The sequence below is a fragment of the Ochotona princeps genome, chromosome 28 (genome assembly GCF_030435755.1).
Source record: "Ochotona princeps isolate mOchPri1 chromosome 28, mOchPri1.hap1, whole genome shotgun sequence".
Lineage (NCBI taxonomy): Eukaryota > Metazoa > Chordata > Mammalia > Lagomorpha > Ochotonidae > Ochotona > Ochotona princeps.
This window is the reverse complement of record NC_080859.1, coordinates 13,219,658-13,241,378: the sequence shown is the minus strand read 5'-3', so window position 1 is coordinate 13,241,378 and position 21,721 is coordinate 13,219,658. Positions and strand designations below refer to the sequence as shown.

Genomic DNA, 21,721 nt, shown 5'->3' with positions numbered 1-21,721 from the left:
TAAAATATTAGGACAAATTTTCAAGAATCTATGTTGATGATTTCTAGTTTAGTTGTATCATGGAGAGAATTTTGTACAATTCAAATTTTTGAAAAATCTATGTGGTTATTTATGGTTATGGCTCAAAAGAACATAGTATTGGATTTGTCAGAAATGGTAGAACTACCACAATACCACACCTAGATAAACTGGATCCTGTGACAAAGGGGAGAGGGCCTAATAAATAGATGACTTTCATATATTTTTAGCATATTACATTCTAAGAATATTATATTTATTGTTTTGAGGCTTCCTTTAAGTTTGAGCCTGATACAAGTGAGGGATATTAGTCCTTAGTTTGTTACCACTTTCTTTCCCCAGAATAGAACTTTAGGTTTCTTCTTTTCTTAAAATTATATTAGGTATTTTTCTTTTCTTTTTTAATTTTATTTTTATATTGTTTGTATAGTTGAGAGGGATATGTTCCCATGTGGCCCTCTGATTAGGGTGGAGCGGGTAAAGTATGGAGGAAGGTGGTTGGACACATGTTTCAGTCACCTGCACCTCATCTGTCCACACGTGCTGGTGGATGCAGCTTGGTTCTACCTCAGTTCTACCTCAGCCCCATGTCTTACATGAACAGATGGGTACTGACGCCCAGCCCAGCCAGCCAACCAGACCTGAGCCTCACACATACCAGAAGATGCCAGAACCTAGTTGGGATGACCCCCAGTAACTTTCACCAGGCCTACCCCCATGCCTGGCTTTGTTTTGGTTTGGTTTGGTTGTTTTTTTGTTTTGTTTGTTTGTTTTGCATGTGCCTAGACTATCCTAGCCCACACCCTTGCGTGCTGCAGCTTAGTTCGGACTGACCCACCCCCAGACCTGGCCTGCTTCTAATCCTGGTTCCTGTGCTTACCAATAATAGTTAGAGCTTAGCAAGGGATTGCCCACAGTTCCCCTCTCATACTGTTCCCAGTCCCAGGTCTTGCACTTGCCAGGGTGCGAGACTTGCCCCTAGTCCCAGCACTTGCCAACTGGTGCTTCAGCCTAGCTCAGCTGGCCCACATCTGTTCTGGTTCTCATGCACACTAACAGGTGCATCAGTGTAGCTGAGCCTGTCCCACTCCCAGTCCCAGCTCTCAAGTTCTCCATTGGAAGCAGCAGCACAGCAATTTTCTTGGTGCTTTGTAGATAGCTTTCCTGTAGAATGGGAACAACCAAATTTGTGAATAATGAACAGAAGTGGACACAAATAATGCTTTTGGCTTAAAAGTATATGTTTATAGTAGTTTTGTTCTTGTTAATTTCTGCAAACTCAAATGATTTTTTTGTAGTGCCAAGGAATCGCGTTATGTTATCTCCATTGAAAGTGTGGGAAGAGGTTAGAAAGAAAATGAAATACCATTTTTGACTTCCGTTAACTTTCAGCATATGTGCTGGAGCTGTGGACAATTTCCTTATGAAGTATGGATGTATGTGTGGGTTTAGCTGGAAGCTTCCTCTCATGTATCAGCCCAGTTAGAAGAGCAACAAGTGGAATTTTAGGAGAATGGACATAGGGGACAAGTAATGAGGCTAGCTGAGGTGATAGAGCCAGCAGTGGTTCACACTCCATGACATTGCAGTGCTTTTAGTGCCACATTCAGTTGGAGTCATATTGATGTGGAATTTGTTTTCTTAACCTTTGCCAGTTAATTAAAGTATTAATTACTCCTTTTATTTTTTACCGGCACCATTGACACAAAGTATTAACAAAGTACTAATTCTACAAAATGTTTTTTAGTAACTTATCAGCATTCCATTGTATAGACTGGCTAGCCTCTCTTTGAAAAACATTTGTATTGTTTGATTTTTTTTCCCCCCTTACATTTCCTCAGGAAAAGCGCATAGAGCTGATATGGCTGAGTTAGTAGAATAATTGTTTAAGCTCTTGATATAATCTTATCAATCCTGTATCCCAGTTTGAATGTCACCACAGGTCCATGAATGTGCATTTACTATTACAAGTGTCAGCTCTTGCTGCCTGGTTAGTGCTGTTCAATTGATAAAATGCACAACCGGGTACGGGCTGGACACTGGACTGCAGAGTTGGTGCACACGTTCCTTTAGGTGCCTGCTCCTGATGGCAGCAGCTTCTTGCTGGAAGGTCGCAGTGATGGCTCGAGTACTTAGTTTCCTGCCACCCACGGGGGAGACCTGGATTGAGTTCCAACCTCTGGTGTCAGTTCCTGCTGGCCAGTGCAAGCATTTGGAGAGTGGACGAGACAGGAAGTCCCTGTCTCTGTGTGTTTCTGCCTCTCAGATGAATACATAACATACAGATGATTAAAATGGGGGCTGATACAATAGCTCAGTGTGTTAATCCTTTGCCTGGAACCTCCAGCATCCCATATGGACGCTGGTTCATGTCCCAGCTGCTCCACTTCCCATCCAGCTTCCTGTTTATGGCCCGGGAAAGCAGTAGGAGATTGGTCCAAAGCCTTGGGACTCTGCACCCATGTGGCCAACCCAGAAGAAGCTCCTGCCTCCTGGCTTCAGATCAGCTCAGCTCAGACCATTGCATTCATTTGGGGAGTTAACCAGAGATGGAAGATCTTTGTCTGTCCTTTGTAAATCTGCCTTTCCAATAAAAATAAATCCTTGTTAAAAATTACTAAAATAGCTTTTACCTGCATTTCATTGTTGCTTTGATTTGTAGCATAAAATTGCTCTTTATTATTAGCTTTTCAAGGTTTTTTTTATGTTGACTGTGGTTCTTTTTATACTGTGTTTTAAATGTTTTGAGTTCTGAAGTTTCAAGAGCCTATTGTTAACCCTATTTTTTTGTGTGTGAAGTGATTTTGGCATACAGAATAATTTTTTTCCAGTTCAGGTGATCTTTATAGTTGTTTTTACTGTTAGGATAGAAGCCTTCAGTTAAGTTTTCGCTTTCCAATTCCAGATTAGCTTCAATGGAAGTGAAGGGAGACGCAGTAGAAGTAGGAGATACTCTGGATCTGACAGTGATTCCGTCTCGGAAAGCAAGAGGCCGAAGAAGCGCGGGAGACCTCGGACTATTCCTCGGGAGAATATTAAAGGATTTAGTGACACAGAGATTAGGCGGTAAGAGGATATGAAAGCACTTTTCCTCAGTGTGTTTTTTCCTGAAGCGTGACTAAAATGTAAAAATTCTTTAGTTTTCAGAAATTAAAAGTCTTTAAGGAGGCAAGTATGTGATGTTTGAGGAGGAATTGTATGGTTCAACTTAATACGTAACTATTACAATTCTGATGAAAACAGGGTTGTTACTAAATCTTGCCGTGTTATTCATTTGTCTATTTAGAATACTAATATTTTTAACTTATTGATGTGGTTCAAAACAGCGGCCCTTTTGAATAATGAAAGTCTATTTTAAAACATGAGATTTATGCTGAATTTATGATCCCACTTTACTAATTTTTTTACCGAGATTAATTTGGTTCTCTATTTTTCTATCTTAACACTGTGGTAATTTGCTTTCTGAGGGTAACCATGTTCAAGGCATTTCTGGTACGTCCAAGCAGGCGCAGAAGGAAGATGAGCTAGAAATTGTACCTTCCATTCACATTGCTGTCAGGGAAATGGGGTAACAGCTTTGCTATGTAATAGATTTGCACGTGAAATTTGTATGAAGGTTATCTGTTTTTGTATTTTGAGAGTTTGTTGTTTGTTTTAAGCCATTGTAACTGTTTTCTTTTAAATGATAGACCTGATTGAGAAAGTTCTCATTTTTGCCATCAGAAAACTAAATATATTGTTAGTTTTTGCTCAGGGAATTTTCATGACTACCTGATTTGCTGGACTTTCTGTCTTTAGCTGAAGAAGCATTTCAACTTCTGCTTTTCCTGAATATTTTTCCTCATCCATCAGTCACTTAAGTAGCTTTATTTCCTCCTAAGTAAAAATTCTGTCTCCTGTTGGTAACACCACATACCTGAACTACAGCCATGCAGTAAATTGTCTGCACTTGCAATGTGAGGAGGTGCAGTATGATTGCTAATAATCCTGGAGACACTTCCTGTGGCAGTTTTGAACCTTCTTTTTGTCATAAAATAATAAAATAATTTCTAAAATAAAATTTAGCTTCTATTGTTTTATTTATATTGGTATCGAAGCATCATTCTTGGTGTTAAAGTGTGGTTTACGAGGTGTATCTTATTGTTAATCATATTTTTATTTGTAGGATAGTTTATTCATTTTCGGTCAGTCACAGTGTCTTGAATTTTTTACACTAACAAGTATTTTATTTCTGTATGCAAAATAAAATTTTTTTTTATTTTGTTTTGTTTTGTTTTGGATAGTGAAGCAAACATTTAAACCAAATAATTATTTTCTGTTAGGTTTATCAAGAGCTATAAGAAATTTGGTGGCCCTTTGGAAAGGTAAATACGTTTGCCATTCTCATAGAATTATAGAATGTGTTACATGTTGTCAGCTTAATTTATTTACAGTGACATTCAGTTCAACTACTTTTTTGTTAATACTGCTTTTACTGAACATTTATAAAATTAACCCAAAAAACAAAATTTAGATTGATGTTTAAAATTGTTTGTAAGTTCTCTGTGCAAGCAGCTGTTGGTGAGCTACATGCTCATTATTCTTGTACTGTTGCAGGCAAGTGTGGAAGCGTTTGGCCCATCACATGATTTTACCTGCACTGGCCAGGAAACCACAATTTCAGTACATCTGTAGTGGGCTAATTTTTATATTAATAATTTTCATTGGCTTACAAATGATGTTAAAATATGTACCCCTGGTAGAGACTTTCAAAAACTGAGTTTAATTTTGTTCTCTTGCATTTGCTATTTTATTTTTAAATGACCTGCTTAAAATGTGAAATATTTGTGATTATTTTTGATGATTAAGACACCTAAAGTGTCAGCCATTATTCATATTATCTCTTTGGCACAAGTAAGAAAAAATTACAGAAATTCACTCCTATCCTTTTTATGTGTAATTTTCTTAAAGCTTATCCTTAAGATTTGATCAGTTAGAAAAGCTTTTACAGGGTTAGTATATAACCATCATTTTGAATATTTCATTGTTCTAATAAAGAATCTGCTCATCTCACCTTCAGATCTGCAACTGAATTGCTTCTCTGCCAGATCAGCACTTACGGGACCTAGATTCTGTAGGGCATCCAGTAACGTGATGATCAAATCCTGAGACAGGATAAACTTAATTTATTGTACACTTAGATAAGAGACTGAGAAGCGATAGGGAAATCTTAGTTTATTTTAAATTATTCCACTTTAACATACTTGTGAAAATTGCGTTCTTTTGTTACAGGTTAGATGCAATTGCCCGAGATGCTGAATTAGTTGATAAGTCAGAAACGGACCTCAGACGGCTAGGAGAATTGGTGCACAACGGTTGCATTAAAGCCCTGAAGGACAGTTCTTCAGGAACAGAACGAACAGGTAACGTAACAAAATGAGAGTGATTAAACGAGAAGTAAATGGAAGTTTGAAAATTTTATCAAATTAGCTGTTAGAACTTAAGTTATTTGTGTATCAGTCTCAGTGACGCTTTCCAAAACAAAGCAATTCTATTAGGGGTGCTTAATAATTGAAAAGGGGAATTGTGCTATTGAAGGCAGTAGAATCTGTTACAGCTTTTGCTACATGCTGGCTGGGATGTATATCGGGAATTGATAGTAACTGAATCTTTAATATAGAAGACTGCACGAAGAAAGTGGCAATGTATGTATTTGTGGTACTGGTTTGAAAGAGTTATCCCATTCCTGCAGTTCCTCTACCTGAATGAGGTAATACTGAGTAACCAGATACACTGAAACATTTATTCTAGAAGAAGACTGGCAGTTTTAATAGATCCATGTAACTGATGAAAGAATTATATGGGACACTTTTTTCTTCACTATATCTGTTAGTTTATAATCACTAATGTCTGTATTGCAAAACAAAATTTGCCAACAATCCTCTGCTTAATAATATGTAATGATTAATATAACAGCATGCTACTTTGTTTTGTAGAATTACCTTATATGCATTGTTATATTCTTGTTTTAAAAATTAAGGTGGTCGACTCGGAAAAGTAAAGGGGCCAACATTCCGAATATCAGGAGTACAGGTGAATGCCAAGCTAGTCATTTCCCATGAAGAAGAATTAGTACCTCTGCACAGATCCATTCCTTCAGATCCGGAAGAAAGAAAACAGTTGAGTTACATTTTTCATTTAAAAAAAAATTTAATTGTGTCTGTAACTTTATGATATTTTTGGCTAGTTTTGAATAACACTTAGTATTTAAGTTCTCCAGTGTGTGTTTCAAAATTAATTTTAAATAGCATGATTATAAACCTGACCGTGGTTATTAATTTTAATGCTAGGTATACTGTCCCATTTCATACGAAACCAGCTAATTTTGATATAGACTGGGGAAAAGAAGATGATTCTAATTTGTTGATTGGCATCTATGAGTATGGATATGGAAGCTGGGAAATGATTAAAATGGATCCTGATCTCAGTCTAACTCACAAGGTATTTATATATTTCTTGATTCTGTTAACCATTAATGTTGAATATCATTTATTTGAATTTTTGTTTTTAGATAAGAAATAAACTGTGCATCAGGAGGCAAACCTAGCTTGCTTTGTGAACTTTGCTTCTTCAGAAAGTTGTTTTCATGAAGAAATTACATGATCTCTCAGATCATGCTTTGCCCATGATGGTGTATTTTTATCTTTAAACCATAGATGTGTTTTCCTTCATATTACGTGTACCTGTATGTGTGTATGTTTTAAGATTTGTTTATTTATTTGAAAGGCAGAGTTTGCAGAGAGCTTGTTCACTACTACCCAGATGGCCTTAATGGCCAGAGCTTGGCCCATCCTAAGCCAAGATCTGTTTTTGTTTGTTTGTTTTGTTTAGTTTTTTTCCTCAGTCTCCCACATTGGTGCAGGGGCTGTCCTCCACTGCTCTCCCAGGCATATGACAGGAGTTGGAAATGGAGCAGCCAGTACTCTAAGCAGCACCTGTATGGGGTGCCGAAGTCACAGGGAGGGGCCTTACCTAGGACAAGCCACAAAGCTTGTCTCTGTTTATAGTTACTACTGAGGGAAGAGATTGTGCCATTGTTGTGGCATCGCTAGTTAAGTTGCTACCTGCAGTGCTGTCATCCCATAGGGGTGAGTTTGAGTCCTAGAAAAGTAGTCAAAAATGGACCAAGTTCCTGAGTCCCTACACACATGTGGAAGACCTAGGTGGCGTTTGTGGTCCCTGGTTTACATAGTAGAAAGAAAATTTTTTTAAAAAGATTTCTTTTACTGGAAAGGTGTAGGTCAGATTTATAAGAAGAAGGAGATACAGAGGTGAAAGGTCTTCCCATCTCTGGTTCATTCCCTAAGCGACCGCAACGGCTGGAGCTGAGCCAGTCAGGAGCCAGGAGCCAGGAGCTTCCTCCGGGTCTCTCATGTGAGTGCAGGGTCTTGAAGGCTTTGGACCTTCCTCCATTGCTTTCCTAGGCCACAGGCAGGGAGCTGGATGGGAAGTGGAGCAGCTGGGAGATAAAGCAATTGCCCATATGGGGTCCCGATGTGTGGATACGGCCACCGAGCCTTCACACTGGACCCAAAAGAACATTTAACTGTTGTTTTCATTTTTATTTTTTATTTTGGAAGGTAGTATATGAGTGATTTTTGGTAAATGTTTTAGAAGTTTTGGTGAAATTTTTTTACCTATGGCAAATATTTTTAAAGTGTGTTTTAATTGAATTCCTTGTTTTTAGAAACATTTGAGTGTTGTAACACTTGGTGAATTTTATATACATATGCATTTTTTTAAAAAGGGTTTTGTCATTAAATTTGTTTTTTTTTTAAAAAAACTAAACACAACTTGAAAAGAATTATTTACCTTCTTTTAGATTCTTCCTGATGATCCTGATAAAAAACCACAAGCAAAGCAGTTGCAGACGCGTGCAGACTACCTCATCAAGTTACTCAGCAGAGACCTTGCAAAGAAAGCTCAGAGGCTCTCTGGTTCCGTAAGTTAAGACTCAGATGCTTCAGTGTGATGACGTATGCTCTGGTTACCATGAGCTTACAAGTGCATAATTTTATCATTGATCTCCTGTGCTACCTAATATGTGAATTAAAGTGTACGATGGATATATATATATAGGAAAAAAACATGTATTTAGAATTTGGTGCTGTCCATGGTTTGAGGCATCTGTGTGGGACTTGGGAGGGTCTGCCTGTGCAAGAGATGATTGTGTGTGGAGGCATTGAAGGCCTGAAGGGACAGTGACAGGGTCACTGAGCTTGTGCTGAAGGGACCCTAAAACCAAAGGAGAGGCACCAGCGTAGCCTTTAGAAAATTTCTAGTGCTATTTTCAGGCACCACTGATGTTTTTAGTTAAAAGTGGTGATAACCTAGGAGGGTAAAAAAAACAAAACAAAAAGTGCTTTTGAATTCTCTCCAGTCCTCTTTTTAAAAAAATAGCTAACCGTGGTTGCTTGGTTAATACTGTTCACATTGGTAACTATTTGACTCATTGTTACGTCACTTTGATTGACTTCTAAGATTAATGTAGCTTCCTAACAACAGATGTTTGGAGAGAAAATAGGGTTTCTAGCTTTTAGATTTGTTATTAATTTTTTCAAAAATAGTTGGGCAGTTACTTAAAATGAAAATAATTACTTTTAGGGAGGTTCAAAGAAGAAAAAAATAAGCACTAAGAAGAATAAATCAAAATCTATGAAAGTAAAAGAGGAAATAAGAAGTGACTCTTCTCCACTGGCCTCAGAGAAGTCTGATGAAGATGATGATAAGGTGAGAGTGTACCTCGGAGCAGCAACCGTTGTTACGAAGAACATGGCCATATTTTGTAGCCTTTAATTTTACATTTGAAAAAAAGCCTGCAAGTTAGCTCTTAGGTACTGAAAGCTGTGAATGGGAATGAGTGAGTGAGTGTGCGTGTGTGAATGGTTCATAACGCAGAGTAGAATTCTCCCCTTCCAGGAGATGTTAATATCACCTGAGGCACAGAGCTAAGGTCCTTCCTTTTCAAACATTTTTTTTTTTTTTAAAGATTTATTCATTTTATTACAGCCAGAGATATACACAGAGGAGGAGAGACAGAGAGGAAGATCTTCCGTCCAATGATTCACTCCCCAAGTGAGCCGCAACGGGCCGGTACGCGCCGATCCGATGCCGGGAACCTGGAACCTCTTCCGGGTCTCCTACGTGGGTGCAGGGTCCCAATGCATTGGGCCGTCCTCGACTGCTTTCCCAGGCCACAAGCAGGGAGCTGGATGGGAAGTGGAGCTGCCGGGTTTAGAACCGGCACCCATATGGGATCCCGGTGCGTTCAAGGCAAGGACTTTAGCCGCTAGGCCACACCGCCGGGCCCCTTTTCAAACATTTGCTAAATAAGTGAGCTTCTGTCTCTTTATTATGACTTTGCATGAGACTGGCTCACCTTAGCTTATAAGAAAGTAAGCAGTGCATGCATCATTGGGATTCTGAACTAGCTACTCAGAATCCACATATACACCGTCTGTAGTCGTGCAAAGAAAAATTAGCCTTTGTCAAAATCAGGTTAGTAATACATTGGCCATACTTATACTTGCACTTTCTAGGATGAGATCACTTCTGTGAAACATCCAAATAAAAAAACTAAAACAGAAAGAGACGGTGAAGAAAAACCTGAGCCAGATGTTTGTATAAAGAAGGAACCTGAAGAAAAGGAGAATAAAAGAGAACTTAAAAGGGAGATAAAAGAAAAAGAGGATAAGAAAGATATAAAGGAAAAAGATTGTAAAGAAAAAAGAGAAAACAAAGTAAAAGAAGCTATGCAGAAAGAAAAAGACATAAAGGAAGAAAAGGTACGCAAATCACTATGTAAAATGTAGAAAGTACAAGCCAGCATCCTGTTGACACTTCACAGTTACACGGCTGCCTCCGGCTCGTTCAAGGCCACGGTGTGCAGTGAAGGAGAGCCTAGGCCCGAGCACTGTGGTTGTGCCTTCCCATCGGGTTAAAGCTGCAGGGTATTTTAATAAAAGTGGGAAACAAGTGAGAATAAACACAGAATAGGGACAGTGATTGTTTGCTGGAAGTGTTAATTTTTTTTGTCTTGTTGGGTGTTTTGTTTCCTTTGTCTGCAGTTAAGTGAATCCAAGTCTGAAAGTAAGGAAAGGTGTAAGAGACCTGCCATGTCAGATGCTCCAGTCCATATCACTGCGAGCAGTGAGCCAGTGCCTATATCGGAGGAGTCGGAAGAGCTGGATCAGAAAACGTTCAGCATTGTAAGCAAGTCAACGTTCTTAGGATTAATTCATTAGGTCATTTTATTGAAATTGCAGTTTTATCTTACAGAGTGTTTAATAATTATTTAAATTTGATTATAATGAAAACTGTGTATTTCCATTTTTTTTAATGTGTGTATTTATACATTTATTTGAAAGGCAGAGTCAACAGAGAGAGAGCGAACTTCCATCCGTTGCTTCATTTCCCAAATGGCTTCAATGACCAGGATTGTACCAGGTTGAAGCCAAGAGCCTAGAGCCACTTCCAGGTTGCCTTGTGGGTGCTGGGCCCTGAGTCCTTAGCTGGCATCCATAAAGGATTCCAGCATCTCAGGCAGTGGTTTAGCTACTACACAACAGTGCGTGCTCGCCTTAGATTTGAATTTAAAATATTTGAATTTGGAATCAATTAGGAAAAATTTGTGAAAACAGTTAAGGTAGTACTCAATGAATGTTTTCCTTCCAGTTTTAGGGTTTTAAACTTTGATTCCTGTTTGACTGCTTAATTAAGGGGAAAAACTTTTTCTAATTTTTTATAGATAGTATTTAAAGAAACTTCAGTTAAAGTGAAAAATGGAGTTCTTCCAAAAAGTAGGGGGAAAGAACCATGGAATAAAAGTCACAGTGTTCAGGCCGCTGTGGTGGCTAATCCTCTGCCTGCAGTGCTGTCATGGACACTGAGCTCCCTGCTCACGACCTGGGAAAGCAGTGGAGGGTGCTTGAATCCTTGGCCCCTGCTCCGACATGGGAGATGCAGAAGAAACTCCTGCTTGGATCAGCTCAGCTCTTTGCATTGCTGCTGTTGGGAGAGTAAGAGCTCATGGAGGATCGCTCTCTCCCTCTTTTGCTCCTTCTCATTGTAAATCTGCCTTTTAAGAAATATATAAATCTGGGCCCGGCGCAGTGGCCTACTAGTGGCTAAAGTTCTCGCCATGAATGCGCCAGAACCCACATGGGCTCCAGTTCTAATCCCAGCAGCCTCACTTCCCATCTAGCTCCCTGCTTTTGTCCTGGGAAAGCAGTCAAGGACAGTTCAAAGCCTTGGGACCCTGCACCCGCATGGGAGATCTGGAGGAAGCTCCTGGCTCCTGGCTTCGAATTGGCGCAGCACTGGCCGTTGCAGTCACTTGGGGAGTGAATCATCGGCGGGAGATCTTCCTCTCTGTCCTCTCTATATTAGTTCTACGTACTCTCACAAAGTGAGGAAGATCCTCTGCTTGCCCTTTTCCAGAGTTTAAAAATATTAAATTGTTACTTCACTCTCAAGCGTGAAGCGTTTTGTGATACAAGTTTTGAAGAGAGCTTCACAGTGAAGTGGCAGTGCGGGGAAGCGGCGTGTTTGTATGTACTCGGTGGTACTGGCTTTGGAGAAGGCTGCTTTTCAGGCTGTGAACACTAAATGAGTTGATAATGTGAAATGCTGAGAGCGGTGCTCCCCTCAGGACAGCTCAAAGGGCAGCGGTAATTGTGGTAGAAGGGTGTTACTGAAGACAGCTTTCACAGCAGGTTGACCAGAGTAAGAAAGCCCAGCTGCAGAATAAAATTCATTGATAATTGTGGAAGAAAAGAAAGCTGGAGAATTAGGGATAAACGTTGAATTTTCAAAACTTGGACAGGGATTTATATCGTTACAGGAAATGACTGAAAGGTGTATTTATATTTGCACATGTAAATATATTTCACTTGTAGAACCAGAATATAACGAATGAATCTGCATCTTTTATACCAATTTGTGTAATTAAGATGTTAGTCAAATGATAAAAGTTTATTTTGTCACAGGTATTAATAACCAAATGTTACAATTCAAAGATGGGAAGTTTCCCACTTGTGTTTAAGCCACTGTGATGCTCCCCCTGCTCTTCAGTACCCTCACTAGAGAATAATGATTTCATGGCCCCTTTATTCATTTCCTACTGATTGCTTGGCATACCCTAATATTGCTTAAATATTTGTCATGCCCTTTTAAGAATTCCTACCAGCAGAGCCAGGCCTTGGACCACACACTTCATTGTGCTGTGTGCGCAATGTCCCAGACCGTTTTCATTTTATTTTATTTTATTTTATTTTTATGGCATCAAGTCTGGCTGAAAGTCTAGTTTTACTAAGAATTCATGATTACAGTACTGGTAGAAAACTTTCCCATTAGCCTAGACAGCAGTAAGTCATCCCCACAGGCGAGAGTCGAGTGTCCGGTATATATTATGTGTGGCCTTCAGAACAGCAGAGCGGGATTTCTTTTTTAAATTAATGGTTTTTGATCAGCCAAAGAGTTGTCTAAATATGAACCTATCTTTAATTCCTGGAACTAAACCATTGTTCATCATTAATAAAATATTGAATTTAAATTTGTTTTTTATTTGTGAAGTTTACTTAAATCTTGCCTTTTATATAGTATTGGATGTGGAGTATTATACTTTGAAACATTTTACTTTCTTTTCATAGTCTGTATTTACAGCTATCCAGAGGAGGTGTGTTACAATAAGAAAAAGTTACTGGTAGAAGTGAAAGCCTAAGCTTTTAGGTAACACAAAGACTCATTTTAAGTGACAGTGAAAGTGTTGATTTCCTGAAGAAGCCAGAGAGGGGGAAACTCTGCTAAGCAAGTCTGAGAGCTGTGAGGTGACGATTAGCACTGACTGTGTTCACTCCGCGCCTGATCTACTCAGTTGGGGATCACAGAGGGAAGTCGTTCTTGTTGAAATCTGTTATTCTCATGCATGGGCTTGTTTTATTTTTTCTCATCAAGTGTAAAGAAAGAATGAGGCCCGTGAAAGCAGCATTAAAACAGCTCGACCGCCCCGAGAAAGGCCTTTCTGAAAGAGAGCAGCTGGAACACACGAGACAGTGCTTGATAAAGATTGGAGACCACATCACTGAGTGTCTGAGAGAGTATACAAACCCTGAGCAAATTAAGCAGTGGAGAAAGTAAGTGACATACCTCAGGAAATGTTAGATTATTTAATGATCTGCCTTTTATGCTGCAGGGTTTTTTACTTCTGAAGTTTTGTTAGCAAAATGTCATTTAAACACATGATCTGAGGATGATTGTTTACTTTTTAAAGTTGACCTGGCTTTATGTTAGACTTACCTAACAGTGAGTCTTAAGGACAGATGCTATCTGTGCCTTTAAGAAATAGTAGAAGATGTTTCATTAAAATTCAAATTCTAGTGTATTTTTAAAATCTTTAAAAGTTCATCAACTTGCTTTCAGTAATTTCTACAGAAAATGGAGCGTCATGGAAAATTTGTTGTTAAATTTAGTGATTTATCTTGGTATAAAATCATAAAATTTAGCATCTTTAGCTGATGTAAATTGCAGGTTTCTATTTTCTTTCACTTTAGAACAACAGTAATATAACTGATGTTAAAATTACGCATGTGAGCTGGTGCCCTATGAAAAATGAACTTGGAAATTATCAGATCAGTATTAAGTAAGACTGTGAGACAAGTTAGGAAAAAATAAAATGGGTGTTTCCCAGGCACTAGCATTCATGTAACAGTCCCCTGACTTCTTTGCTATGTGCAGTGGAACTACACAACAAAACAACCCGGACTCGTGTTACTAACTTTAGAAGGACCCCATGTAGAGAAAGGAATTAGGAAGTTGGTCCTTGATCACTTGGCTTTAGTGGGCAAGTGAACAGTAAGTACTCCTGCTTAGAGAACATGAAGCCGTGTATAGACAGTTAATTTGTCTGGCATCACACCTGCATTATAAGATAACATTTCCTCCCCTGACCCCATTAAAAAAAAGAAGTCATGAAGAGTGAGGAATAAAAAGCCAAGGTTGGGCTTGGCAGCGTGGCCTAGTGGCTAAGGTCCTCGCCTTGATCCCATATGGCCGCTGGTTCTAATCCTGGCAGCTCCACTTCTTCTCTATCTCTCTTCCTCTCAGTATATCTGACTTTGTAATGAAAATAAAATAAATCTTAAAAAAAAAAAAAAAAAAAAAGCCAAGGTTCTGGAAGGTCATCTGGTCTCAGGTGGGTAGTAGTGCCCAAGCAGTTGGACCCTTCCTTCCTGGCATGTTGGCCAGAAACCAGACCAAAAGCGTAGCAGCAAAGAGTGAGCCAGCACTTGGCCTCACAAACAGCAGTTTGGCACACTTGGACCATGTTACTCCCGGGTAGATTATTTAGAACAATAATCTGTCAGTTTATGATATTTCTGCTTTATTAACATGCCTGTGCCTCTTACAGATAATTTAGGTAATACAAATCTGTGAGTCTCTGCCAGAATTGTTAGTTTTCATTTATTTGACATGTTTCACATTAGGATTGATTTCTGCTTTTTATCCTGAAAATTATAAAACAAAGTTTAGAAATGTAAAAATGCTGGTATCATTGGGCTCTTACCATATATGAAGGTTTCGTAAGGAAATCCAGGAGTTAATCTCTCCGGAGTTCGCTCCATAGAATGCTGTTATGTGTGTTTTTGTTTAAGGGGAAGGAGTCCCATAAAAAAACGAATATGTCCCATTAGGTTAATTTGCCTGTTTTTCTTCTAGAAACCTATGGATTTTTGTATCTAAGTTTACTGAATTTGATGCAAGAAAATTACATAAATTATATAAGCATGCAATTAAGAAACGGCAAGAATCTCAGGTAAATTAGTGCATTGTATTTTTTTTTTCAACGAGCCATGAAGACCATGATACATTCTTTCCTTTGGAATTTGGCTAATAAATGTAGGAAGGAATAGTGTATAAAATCACTATTAGAACATCACAGTGGTAGCAGCTACACTTAGTCATGAAATCGGGGCATTGGCACTTGCTGAGAGATCTTCTCTAAGGTGGTTTTAAATACAAAGGGAGTAAGTTTGTATAGATGGAACATCCCAGATACTACATATTAAACATGTTGTAATAAGGCTTACCAACACGAACCTATCTAGTGCACTGGGAAAAGCTTGTCACTTCTGTGGAATTGTTGCCAAAGTGTGTGACCTCAGCCTAAACATGAGAAAATACCCAAGCCAACTGAGATGTAGTCGGCAGAATCCTTGTCCAGTGCTCTTCAGAAGTGTCAGGGTACCGGAAGATGAGAAGCTGGGAGGACATATCACAGAAGAGTGGTGCTGAGTGGAAAACCTGGAGCTCTGGATGGCATCCTGGGTCAGACAACAAGGACATGGATAAGGCTACTGTGTTAGTCGTTTACTTACGGTCATTGCACAGTGCCTACATATAACTGAAGTCATAGATCTGTATATGTTCCATGTGTACATTCTAGCAGCTCACATGAGAGCTTTGTCCATGATTAAGATTTCCCTAGTATTTCCCACTGTCTTGTAAGAGTATTTAAAGTCATAAAAGATTCTTATATGTGTGTATTTATTGTAGCAAAACAGTGACCAGAACAGCAGCCTGAATGTTCATGCAATAAGAAATCCAGGTAAGCAAGCTTTACTAATTATTTTGGAAAAATAGACTTAACAACTGTTTTGTTTTGGGGGGGGGGGGGTTTACTTTAAATAACCTTATTTTTAAAGGAATTTTTTTGTGTGTAAAAATTTATTTATTTGAAAAGCAGTGCTACAGAGATGCATCTTCCATCTGATGGTTCGCCCACCAGGTGATCCCAAAGGCCAGGGCTGGGACGGCCACAGCCAGGAGCCTGGAACTCCCATAGAGATTTTCTCCTGGGTGGCAGCGACCCCAGTTGTTGGGCCGTCTGTGATTGCTTCCCCAGGAGCGCTAGCAGGGAGCTGGCTGGGCACTGGAGCTTGTGGGGTTCAGCTTGTACTCGTGGGTTGCCCTTGCAGGTTGTGGCTCATCTGGCTACAGCACAACAGCAGCCCCTGAAAGTGTTTATATTGAGAAAATAGGTGGTTTCTTCTAACGGTAATCTGTTTTACCTTATCAACTATCAATTAGTATTGTACTAGTTCCTAGAAATTATAGTCTAATATTTTCTAGAAATTGTAGAATTTTCTTTGTATTTCATTTGGAATAGTGATATATTTTTCTCCTTCAATTTTTTTTTTTAATTCGAATTATTATCATGTTATGATATAGTTCCATAGGCCCTAGGATTTCCCTTATCCCCCTCCCCAAGTCCCTCTCCCCCACTGAGTTCTCCTATATTATTACTATAGTATGTTTCATCATAAACAGTCCTGTGTCCATCATTGCGGGCATAGACAATGACAGAGTCCAGCATCCTATTGACAGGATATAGTTAACAGTTTCATTGCATACTGCATTGTATCCTCACATCTGGATATGATAGTCTCCATTTACACAGTTACTATACATCCCCTTAAATGAAAAGCCACAAAACAAAATCAACAACAGGAAGAAAAGAAGAAATTAAAAATGCCATGAAGTTAGATCGCTACTGAATGATTAATGTGTCACTGAAGAAATGAAAAATTAAAAACCTTCTTGAGTAAAATGATGCTACTCCGTGCTCTATGAGTCAGTGAAGAATTTAATGAGAAAGTATGTTTTGAAGACATGAAACTAAAAACTATCAAAATCCATGAGATACTGCTTCTGCTGATCTTTGTTGGTGAAATGTGTCTTCTGTAAGGCAACAAATAGATGGGTTTTGTTTCTTAATCCAGTCTGCTTATCTGTGATGTTTGATGATGAGCTATTTTCAAAAACAAAGGAAAGCTTTGCTGGGTACGTTATCCTGGGCTGACAATTTTTTTGCTTTTAGAATTTGGAATATGTCGCTCCATTCTCTTCTGGCCTATAAGGTCTCCTGTGAATTTAACTGGCATTCCTTTATATGCCAGTTGAAGAGAGCTTGATTGTCATGTGTCGTGGTGAAGATAGCTTTTGGTCAACCCTGCTGGGAGTTCTGTGCCCCTCCTGGATGTTGTTTCCCAGTTCTTTCTCCAGATTAGTTAAATTTTCCCTTACTTCATTGAATACACACTGTGAAATCCAACCCTGTTCCTGCACTGCCCTTTTGGGATCCGCCACTCTGTCTCTGCTCCTGGTCCAATCAAACAGACCAGCAGGATGGGAAGTTGTTTGTCCAGGTCCACCTTCTGAGTTCCCGGTGAACATCCCTTCCCACCTGGTTGCTGGTAGAGTTCGGGTACCAGTGCGGTTCAGGTCTCTGCTCGCTGAATGCCGCTGGGGTATCAGTCACTGCAGCACCACACCATTGTGTCTGCTGCTTTCCCGCGTCTGTCAGTTTCCAGGTGCCCCACCGCTGTCGTTCTGTCCTCCCGTTTCCTGGAGTGTGCCCTCTCTGCTTCACAGTGGCTAATGTTTAAATGTGTCCTTACCTTATTCTGCCGTCTTGATTGGAATAATGATACATTATTTCTATCTGAAGGTCACGAAAGCAGATAATTGTCCAAGAGACAGTGGTCTTTGTTTTTCATTTGTGCCTTTTAAACATCTCAAACTTGAGTGACCCTTTTTAAATTTGGTACTGCTTTTGGAGAAATTGTTTAAAACTTCCCCTGCCTGGCTTTGGGAATTGAGTTTGTTTTGACATTCAGACACTTCTTTTAAGTCATTATGAAAGTTGGTCTTTTTTTTTTTTTTTTTTTCTTTTTCCTAGATGTGGAAAGATTAAAAGAGAGTACCAATCATGATGAGAGCAGCAGGGACGGCTACTCCTCTGAGCGACACTTGTCTCAGCACCATGACCACCACAAGGAGCGGCATCAGGGAGACGCCTACAAGAAAAGCGAGTCTAGGAAGAGACCCTATTCCTGTTTCAGCAATGGGAAAGACCATCGGGAGTGGGATCACTACAAGCAAGACAGCAGGTATAAATGACAGCCAGCCTAAAATGTGCTCCTGGCAGTTTGTGGAGCGTAGGAAAGTGTGCTTTTAGAGTATTGAAATACATTTCTATAATTCACCTTGTTTGTAATAGTCAACAAGCAAAGCTCATTATGTTTAGAAGATTGGGAAAGGCATAATAGTACAAGATTTACAGAGAGGAGAGACAGATCCTCCATCTACTGGTTCACACCGTAAATGACCACGACGGCTGGGGCTGGGGCTGGGCTGGGCTGAGCAGGAGCCAGGAGCCAGGAGCCAGGAGCCAGGAGCTTCTTCTGGGTCTCCTGTGTGAGTCTGGTGGCCCAAGTACCTGAGCCATCCTCTACTGCTTTCCCAGGCCATTAGCAGGGAGCCGAATGGGAAGTGGAGCAGCCAGGATATAAGCCAGTATCCCAGGTGGAGGATTAGCAAGATCCACTACTGCGCCTGCCCGGAAGGAAGCTCTGACTGCATGTTAGCATCCTGTTAACAGTTACTTCCATACACATTTTTTCGCTAGACTATATTCTAGCATTTTTCAGACTTTTCTCACATAGTTTCATGGTTGATATCAGGGATATTCTGCATAACTAATAGTTATCTTAATGTCAACTTCCAGACCTTTAGATACTGTCAGTGTGCTCTCTCAGCCATGTGAGTTGGTGAATCAAATTGTTTTTTCAAAGAGAAATTTCTAAGTTGATTTATATACTTTGGTAATAAAACACTTTTCTTGTATGCAATTAAAAATATTCTTACCCTTTATAAAATGATTTTTTATCTAGAAACAATTTACATTCAAATCTGAAAGTTTTGCTATCTCTTGTAGGTATTACAGTGATAGAGAGAAACACAGGAAGCTGGATGGCCACAGGAGTAGAGATCACAGAGCAAGCCTGGAAGGAAGTTTAAAAGACAGACCGCATGCTGATCACCGTTCCCGTCCAGACCATCGGCCAGGTTCTGAATACACACACCATAAATCTTCCAGGGATTACAGGTATCACTCGGACTGGCAGATGGACCACAGAGTCTCCAGCAGTGGCCCGAGGTCACCCCTGGACCAGAGGTCTCCTTACGGCTCCAGGTCCCCATTCGAACACGCAGTGGAACACAGAAGCACGCCTGAGCACACCTGGAGTAGTCGGAAGACATAACAGAAGCCGTTAGGGCTGTCGTCTGGGACGCTTCTTGTAGCCATATCTCATAACCAACACAGTAATTGCCTTACGTGACTTGAAAGATATAAACAGATCTTCTATCAGTAGCAGTATTGTTACTTCTTTCCAGGATGCAAGGTCTATTATCCCAACAGAAAAGAAAATATTTTTATATTTAAGGATTATGCTGCACTGTACTACAAATATTGTAGTACTTTTTTTTTCTTTCTTTTTTTTTCTTTTTCCTTTTTTTTTTTTTTTTTTTTTTTTTAAGAAATGGAAAATGTTTACTATTACAGGGACCTCAACACTGCCCTCCCACAGAGGCTGGATAAAACTGTTTTTAAGTCAGTGATTTTAGACTGACCTCCATTTAAATTATGTTTGTATATGAACTTTACTCTGACCTGTGATCATGTTTCAGGAAGGAATGAAAGAGAGTTCTTTTCTTAATAAAGAAAAAACACTCAAGGACTTTATTCACTTTCCAAAGCTACTTGTTTACATTGTACACTGCGACCACCTTGCCGCTTTTCATCACAAGCTTGAATATTTAAATTCTGTACTTATATCTGTAATATAGCCAGGAATCTCCTGTTTGTGATCTATTATTATGCCTTTTTACAAAAAAAAATGACTGTAAATTATTGTAAATGGATTAAATGAGCTTTCCTTATTTTTTCCCTTCTCAGGCTTTTTTTGACTGTTCCTTTCCCTACCAACTCAGGCCTTCTTATTAAAAAATCAGTGTAATAACACTTTTTAATGATTTGTCTTGATGGAATCATTGTTTAGAATGTAAAAATGGGGAAAGGGGCCACGTAATAATTCCATTGGTTCTCTTTTTATATTGAATATTTTATTAGATAAATGTCATTTTCTTCCCTTCCCCCTCTTTTTTAGACAATATTGTGTTTGTAGTTAAAAAACAAAACAAAACAAAAAAACCATGGTGAGATGATGAGCTCACACGCGGAGTCTAAACCCCGTGCTCTGGGAAGCCCTTTTCCAAAGCACTTGGTTTAATGGGTAGGTGCATGAACACTTCGAGAATCCCAAATGGCCAAAAGTTACTGTAAATCCACTCGTTCTCCTTCCTCATGTGGGCAATAATGTCAAATGTGCTATGCAGCCAGGTTAACATTTTAGAAAACTTTGATTGACTTTTTATTATGAAACTGTTACAGTGCACACTGATTGTACATAGAAACCCTATATATGACAAATTAAATTTAAGAAAAATGGATACACAGGCTCCTGTAATTTTCTACTATGTTGTTATTCCACTAACATTTGCTAAAGTAGCATTTACTTCACAGAAAAAGTATTTTGGTACTCAGTCACATACTGATACTACGCAGCACCATGGCTGACTGTTCAGAAAACCATGGAAGGCGCACTCAGGCCTGGCTGAGTTCTTTCCACCCCTGCAGGGGCCGGTTCACAGGGCGGCCTGCTCACCCACACATGTTCATCTCTGATTCAGGCCCTTGGAGGCACGCTGTGACATTACCAGGCTCAGTCTTGACTTTTGACACTGAAGAGTCACACTCCTACATCCGGCCACGTTTGTAGCAGCGTGGGAAATCTGCAGAAGTGTTTGTATGTCCCTTTTAACTAATTATGGGTACATTTTATACTGTGTACACTAACTTGGCCTTTTTTTCTTAAAAATGATTTTAGAGACAGTTGTCTGGACGCGTCCTGGTCTGTTTCCTTGTATATGAAATAATCGGTGAGGGAAGAACTCAAGTTTTTACATTCCTAATTTGCAATTAGGTATAAAAATTTTGAAAGACTAGAGATGGCACAATATTTTAAGCTGTTTCCTTTTTTTTTTTTCCTTCCCACCCACATTCATTATTCCAGGACTTAGCTAAACATTACAATGTTGATGAAGTCTTAATGTCGACACAGCCAATGGATCCGGGTTGCCGTGTTCTATTTCAGCTCCTTGTAATAGCCAGGCATTTATATTGTGTTTCAGGGAACAAAATCACATTTTTTGAGAGAAAAGGGGATAGGCCTTCCTTACTTTTTTTAAACAATACTAAGTTTATTTAGCCAGCTCATTAACCAATTTCAGTGGAAAACAACGTTAACTGAAATACAAGCTATGTTGATAATTTCTAAAGTTACATAAAAAAGCCAAAAATTTATGGGAAATTAACGAGAAAAAAATTAGTGCGTGCAAGTAACAGGAACATTCTCTATGAAGTGTGCTGCTTTTGTCTTTTCATACTCTGCTATTTTTAACCATTTATGTTTAATTTTTCAGGGATGAGTAATTATACAGTACTGTATCGACTGACCTTCCTTTCATAATATAAAATAAATGATGTTTACCTAAAGCAATGGCCTGTTTGCTTCTAAAGAAGATACTATTTGTGTAGGGCATATTAGGGACTAGTTTTCAGTGGGATGGAGTGTAATCGTTTAGAGTGAGTGGCTTAATCAAATGAGAGCACTTTAAGATTTTGTGTGACAGCCCATGTACTTTCTTGGAATGCCTCTGTGATTTATAGTGAAAGTTGAGTTCAGTAGTCTTGTGAGCTGTA

At 39.2% G+C, this 21,721-nt stretch overlaps 1 protein-coding gene across 4 annotated transcripts in view; it reads left to right on the top strand.

Annotated features, from left to right (window-relative positions):
- The window catches only part of CHD1 (chromodomain helicase DNA binding protein 1), a 61,461-nt gene extending 41,532 nt beyond the window's left edge, over positions 1 to 19,929 (top strand). For 2 of the 4 annotated variants that reach the window (XM_058656201.1, XM_058656202.1), the window contains exons 24-37: positions 2,924 to 3,084; positions 4,341 to 4,382; positions 5,290 to 5,420; positions 6,038 to 6,176; positions 6,348 to 6,498; positions 7,880 to 7,999; positions 8,662 to 8,787; positions 9,597 to 9,842; positions 10,125 to 10,265; positions 13,012 to 13,190; positions 14,773 to 14,869; positions 15,610 to 15,661; positions 17,795 to 18,005; positions 18,833 to 19,929. In XM_058656201.1, the coding sequence (XP_058512184.1) occupies positions 2,924 to 3,084; positions 4,341 to 4,382; positions 5,290 to 5,420; positions 6,038 to 6,176; positions 6,348 to 6,498; positions 7,880 to 7,999; positions 8,662 to 8,787; positions 9,597 to 9,842; positions 10,125 to 10,265; positions 13,012 to 13,190; positions 14,773 to 14,869; positions 15,610 to 15,661; positions 17,795 to 18,005; positions 18,833 to 19,160 (2,124 nt within the window). In that variant the 3' untranslated portion in view covers positions 19,161 to 19,929. The remainder of the gene's footprint in view (positions 1 to 2,923; positions 3,085 to 4,340; positions 4,383 to 5,289; positions 5,421 to 6,037; positions 6,177 to 6,347; positions 6,499 to 7,879; positions 8,000 to 8,661; positions 8,788 to 9,596; positions 9,843 to 10,124; positions 10,266 to 13,011; positions 13,191 to 14,772; positions 14,870 to 15,609; positions 15,662 to 17,794; positions 18,006 to 18,832) is intronic. The other 2 variants (XM_058656203.1, XM_058656204.1) reach the window with 2 other exon arrangements.
- The last annotated feature ends 1,792 nt before the right edge of the window (positions 19,930 to 21,721 follow it).